The 5,784-nt window shown below is 35.8% G+C and overlaps 1 protein-coding gene across 1 annotated transcript; it reads left to right on the forward strand.

Moving 5' to 3' along the window:
* The first annotated feature begins 2,728 nt into the window (after positions 1-2,728).
* LOC124634512 lies at positions 2,729-4,860 on the forward strand. Its single transcript, XM_047170112.1, has 2 exons — positions 2,729-2,966; positions 4,437-4,860. The coding sequence occupies exons 1-2, from the start codon at positions 2,784-2,786 to the stop codon at positions 4,575-4,577; spliced, it is 324 nt and encodes a 107-aa protein (XP_047026068.1). The 5' UTR covers positions 2,729-2,783; the 3' UTR covers positions 4,578-4,860.
* Positions 4,861-5,784: the final 924 nt, after the last annotated feature.

Raw genomic sequence — 5,784 nt, forward strand, 5'->3', positions numbered from 1 at the left:
TTTTTTTTTTTTATTCGGAAAACAAACAGTTTTACAAAAAAAACACTTAAACTACAATTTATGATAACTTGAAACCAATTACATGTTTTCGCATATCAATACCTAGCTTGTCTGCTTAATCCAAACAATAAAAACGTTACACGACAACAATACAAAATACAAACAAAAACATACAATTATCGAACCACATCAAACCAGCTCTTAGCAAGTGTTCCTGCGAATACCCGTGGCTTAGCGGTAAATAGGTCAAGTTCCGAAAAGTCTGCGAGTGTATTAAAGGTCTTTGCTGCTCTGACAAAGTATGAACTTTGTCGGTAATTAGTACTACAATGTGGGGCATTAAGGTAGAGAGCCGGTATTCTAGGCAACCTTTTAGGAACGCGTAATCCAATTTTTGAGAGAAGGGTAGGAGAGTCAATATGTGATTGAGCCAATTTAACAAGAAATGTAACATCTGCTATCATCCTCCTCTCTTTAAGGGGTAAAAGGTGATATCTTTTGCATCTGGATATGTAATTGCAATCATATGTGCCACATTTATATTGGAGATATCTGGTAAAATTTTTCTGAATTGATTCAATTCTTGAGTTATAAATATCGTACCGAGGATTCCAAACCTGCGAACAGTATTCGAGTGAGCTACGGACAAACGAACAGTATAAAATTTTAATAATTTTGACACTAGAGAACTGAGAACAGGTTCTTTTTAAAAAGCCCATGGCTTTATAGGCCTTATTGGCTATGTAATCGATATGCTTCTCATACGTAAGTTTTGAGTCATGTATTACACCAAAGTCTCGTATGTAGTTTACACGTTTTAAGTTATGACTGTTTAAGGTAATTAATTATATACAATATAGTATACAATTAATGGCGTATTTATACTTACACACGTAAAAAGAAAGGAAGAAACAGATCAGTAAAAGAAAATAACTGATTGTCAACAGACAACTGAGATGTAATAACAGGATATGAAATAAACAATAATGGGACGAATTGGAGCGCCTGATACCGTCATTAGTTACAATCAAAGATTTATCAGATCATCTGAGTTGAGTTGATACAATTGAGCTCATATAAAACAAAATGGTGCTACTTGTCAGACTTACTTACATATTTTAAATGAATTACTTAATTCTTATATCTCAAGTATTATTACAATTTGTCGTAGAAAATTTATAATGGATCTAATAAAAGTTAACCCTATTCAATAGTTCTGAACCTAGACCGTTCCATCTAACCAAATTAACAAAACCAACTAATTTGTTAGAGCTAATGAACGCTTTCAAAGCACAACAATCAATAGGGTTCAAATAAAACTTTCTAATAGAGACGTTCAACTCCGTAAACGGAACCATTGTTCACCGAAATATCGATTGGTAGCCACGTGAAACAGACAACGGCTTTCATATAAAAGTGTGAGTAGATTGTTTCCAACATTGCCGGAAGACGGGGAATGGATTCGGACTACGGAGGAAGGAAAGCTAAGCGGAGATGCTATGATGCAGGTAGGTCAGGTGCCTTCTTGTAGGTCAGGTAGACGGTAGACGTGATCAGTTAGTAAAACTAACGAGGAGTTCGGGCTCCTTGTTAAATCAAAACCAATCTGTCAAAGATTGGTCTTGATTGGTGACTTGGTTTAAAAAAAGGCGGGTTATGAAAAAGGCGTAAGTATAAGGGCGGAGATAGTAACGTTCCTCGTCTCCCTAACATCCGCATTTTGGCACGTTACGTTCTTAGGAGATTTTCCTTTATGTCATCTCCGCTAGTCATTTTGTTCTCCATGATTCGGACTAATACGTACCCTTCCTGACGAACCCTCGCATAAAATACGGGATACCGTCCGATTCCTATTGTCTGTCTGTGCGTGCAACCCTTCCTTATTAAACGAAAGTTTTATTCCGTAGGTGTGGGTTTGTTTGATTAAATTTTGTTCGTAACACAATATTTTAAGGCGAGTTAAAACATTTGCCTACGTAATTTGTTTGGTCGGGTTAAATTCACTATTTAATTTGTTTAGTTTCATTAGCGTTTATTTGGGAAGCTATTATTTAATACAGCTTGTGAAAACGTGGTTAAATGTGCACATAACATTTTTAAAACCTTTTTGAATAAATTGTTAAATTACGTGAACGAAAATCCCCAACACATTTATTCTTTCCTTTCTTTGGGTTGACATTGTCTAAAATGTACAAGCAATTTCCAAATACGCATATCTGTTTGGGACAATCCGGAAAAACTCGAGAGGAAATAAAAATGACGTCTTTATTTCACAAATCATTGGGTTTCACGAATTCCAATTTCTGTAGACAATCTTTACTGCGATAGAATTCGCGAAGAATTCATTTTATCGCTTTTGTGTTTGCTTTACCTATTCTTTTGCCTACACATACTTTAACAATATGAGTCACAATTGATTGGGCTGCTGATGTTATTGTATGTTCAATCAAAACATAAACAAATGATTAGTTCCTAAACATAATTTAGGCACGTACCTTTCTTCGTCCTACCACACAAATATTTGACATCAGTATTGTCTTAGCTACGCTCTAAGATTGACACATGAAATCAAACTTTGCGCAGTAAGAATTGTATATTTTCGAGAAATTACCAGTGACAGTCACACTGACCTATTAGTGCGAATATTGTAGTGCCTGCTCGAACTTTATCGTAAGATACATCTCAGTTATTGAATCAATTCAATTCGCTCATTCCGCCCTGAGTCACAGTGCATCATTGTCGCGTCCTTTAACTGATTTTTTATTTTTTTATTGTGAAAAATAATGAAGATCCAAGTGTTAGTGTTTGTCGTCTGTTTATTCGTGGCAGCAACTTGCGACCATTTAATTCTTGGGAATACAAATAACAATCAGAACATGATTCATCATACGACAGCTCATTATACAGCGATACCATTTATAAAGAGAGTTAAAAATGTGTTCTACAGTGGACATTCTGTTATAAACGTGAGTACTACATTATGTCAATATAATTAGGAAAAATAAGACTGTTTGTTTCCAAGCCACGTAATCCTAGAGAAAAACGAATAAAACTTTACGAAATTTAAGTGACAGGAATGAAGGTAAACAACTTTTGTTCCCTTGGAACAGAGGGAAGTAGTTTGAGGTCGTTGTTTTCGGGATTTTCCTGTAACCAGGTCAAGCTTTTACATGCATATACCAAATAATATTGCATTAAAATATTTTGATAGGAACTAGCTATCGTAGTTCCTATTTTTTTTTTTCTAAATCTAACTAAATTGTATTAAAGCAGTCATATGTACATATTTGAACTAATATTTCTGTAAATGCGAATACAAGCTTTGTCTCTGTTCCCTGTGGACGAACAAGTTTGATGCAATACGGTAAGGGAATAAATAGTAACAGGCTTGATTTAATATTTTGTTTGGATGCGTCAAATCTCTCATTCGTGCATGCTAAAAGCGCTTTGATAAATAAGTAGTAAAAAATATATGTATAAAAATCGGTAAATACTGGAAAATTTTATGATATACTACTATGACCTGTTAGCATCTATAAAAGTTGATTAGAACTACATTTCTGTTAAGATATTTGGTTATGGCACTTGCGCTTATGGCTAACAGGGATTATACGGGAGCGAAAACGCTGACCACAACGTCTGCAAACGAATTGTGTTCCCCGTGAAGTTGGAGGTTGTGCCAATCGTTGGTGATGTAGATCCCGTTTAGAAGAGAGCAAATCGAACCAAGCATTGTCAACCACACCATCAGATATGAGTATTTCCTGCCTCCAACTATCACGTCTCAATTTATGATATATGTTAGCTAAATAAGCTGAATAAATCATGCGTACATACATGTTGATTCGAAGGATTTCCTTCAATTTTCTTTCGATACCCTTTTTTCTATCGATTCAGTCAACACAATTTGTAGGATCATCAAAAATTCAGGATGCTTCAAGGAAGTCAGGCATGCCACCGATGTATGTGTTACCAATTACCTAACCAGCGATGTTTGTAAATAACTTATTCATTCACTATTGATCCCGTCTTTGTAAATAATATAGCTTTCTCCTCTGTGCATCAAAACATTACTTCATTCAATTGTCTGGGTTGAATTCCTTCGAGTGTAAACATGGTTTGGTGTGTTGATAGAACATCACGTTTTAAAATTGAGAGATTTATTATGAGAAAACAATTACCAATGCCGTTAGTGTTTTGTACATAAACTCTAATACTCCTTGCAGTTTTCATTCTGAACTGCCTTACACTTTAACAAGGCAGCACACCATGGAAGAAAATGGTGTTGGAAAAGCACACGATAACCGGTAGTGTTTTACCAGCTTATCCCATGAATCACTACGCAAGACGTGCAACATTTTAAGACGCCTCCATCGCATATTCACCCTACACATCTCATGAATTCTTGATAAGTAATCCGCCATCAATTGTTTCAGAGTATCATGGCATACGACAACAAACACACGAATGCTACAGCGGCGGTAACAGCTGGTGGCATCGGCTACACGTACGTCAATCTTAGACTGAAGAGCGAGAGGGGAAAGGAACTAGATTATGACATAGGGATTTACGCCTAAAGCCTTATACAGCCGGGACTTCTAACATCCAACGTCGAGAGGGATTCGACGTTCCGTTCGCCTAACCGCGCCCCGTGTGCTGTGTTATTAATCTAAGCTACATAATAATAACTAATAGACTCTTAACGTATAGTAGGTGTGAAGATTTTTTATTTTGATGAGAAAAACTTGACTTAATTTAAAGTATTGTAGATCCTGAAACTGTTACTCATTTGATGTCCGAAAGATTAACATGGGCTTTGTCATAATAGAATGTTTGTCATAATATAATAAATAACTTATTTTTCTGCTTTTTATTTTAGGGAGACCCGTTAATTTGGTAAGTCAGTTTTGCCGTAACATACGACCAACTATAAAGCTGTGTAGTGTCAATAAAGCACTACCAAGGGAAAAGCCGTTTTCAACAACTTATACTGCAACAAAAAACATCTTTATAACCTTCAAAATTCACGACAAAATAAACCAATTATTTATAAAGTCTGGAACACATCGGCTGTGCGGCGGGAGTGCGGTCACAAAACGTACGAGCGTACGGCAGACGCCCTTGCGTTACATTTCTCTTATGTATACCAAACCTATAGGTACGTACGTGCGAGTATATCCCTATGACCGCAATGTCGCCTGCAACGCTGAACGAGACTTTATTTATGCTCAAAATGTTTTACCAAACTAAAGCCGGGCCCAAAATGTTTGCGTTAGATAGAACAATAGAATTTTGTTAGCGTGAACAGAAAATATTAATCGGTCACTGGTTTGCGAAATTGTTTGGTATTGTTTTTCTATTTTTTGCTAGTCTATAAATCGATGGAAAAATAAAATACCAAAACCTTTTATCTAGACGATCAATTTGGTGATTAATGCTCAAACCTTCTCCTTGTGAGAGGAGGCCTGTGCCCAGCAGTGGGACGATAAAAAGGCTGTAACTGTAACAATTTGCTACACACATGTATGAAACACATAAAAATTTGACAAATAACTCACTTAACTCAGTTAAAAACTATTCCAGACAATGAAAGAATCTTACAAACTTGTTTCCACAAAAACGTAATTTATGATCGATTTTCTTTTTCTCGTAAGAAACCTTTTCGCTAAACCTAAAAATATAGCTAAAATTGATATGCTCAGTAAATTGAATCACAAATCATTATCATGACCACCATTCATTTTCGGACCTTCAATTATAATAAATCGCCAGTAGTTTCTCAGC

Source organism: Helicoverpa zea, chromosome 11 (genome assembly GCF_022581195.2).
Source record: "Helicoverpa zea isolate HzStark_Cry1AcR chromosome 11, ilHelZeax1.1, whole genome shotgun sequence".
NCBI classification, from domain to species: Eukaryota; Metazoa; Arthropoda; class Insecta; order Lepidoptera; family Noctuidae; genus Helicoverpa; species Helicoverpa zea.

Coding starts and splice junctions, on each gene's coding strand:
- LOC124634512 (XM_047170112.1), top strand. CDS start 2,784: ATGAAGATCCAAGTGTTAGTGTTTGTCGTCTGTTTATTCGTGGCAGCA. Junction 2,967..4,436: donor GTGGACATTCTGTTATAAAC/GTGAGTACTACA, acceptor CAATTGTTTCAG/AGTATCATGGCATACGACAA.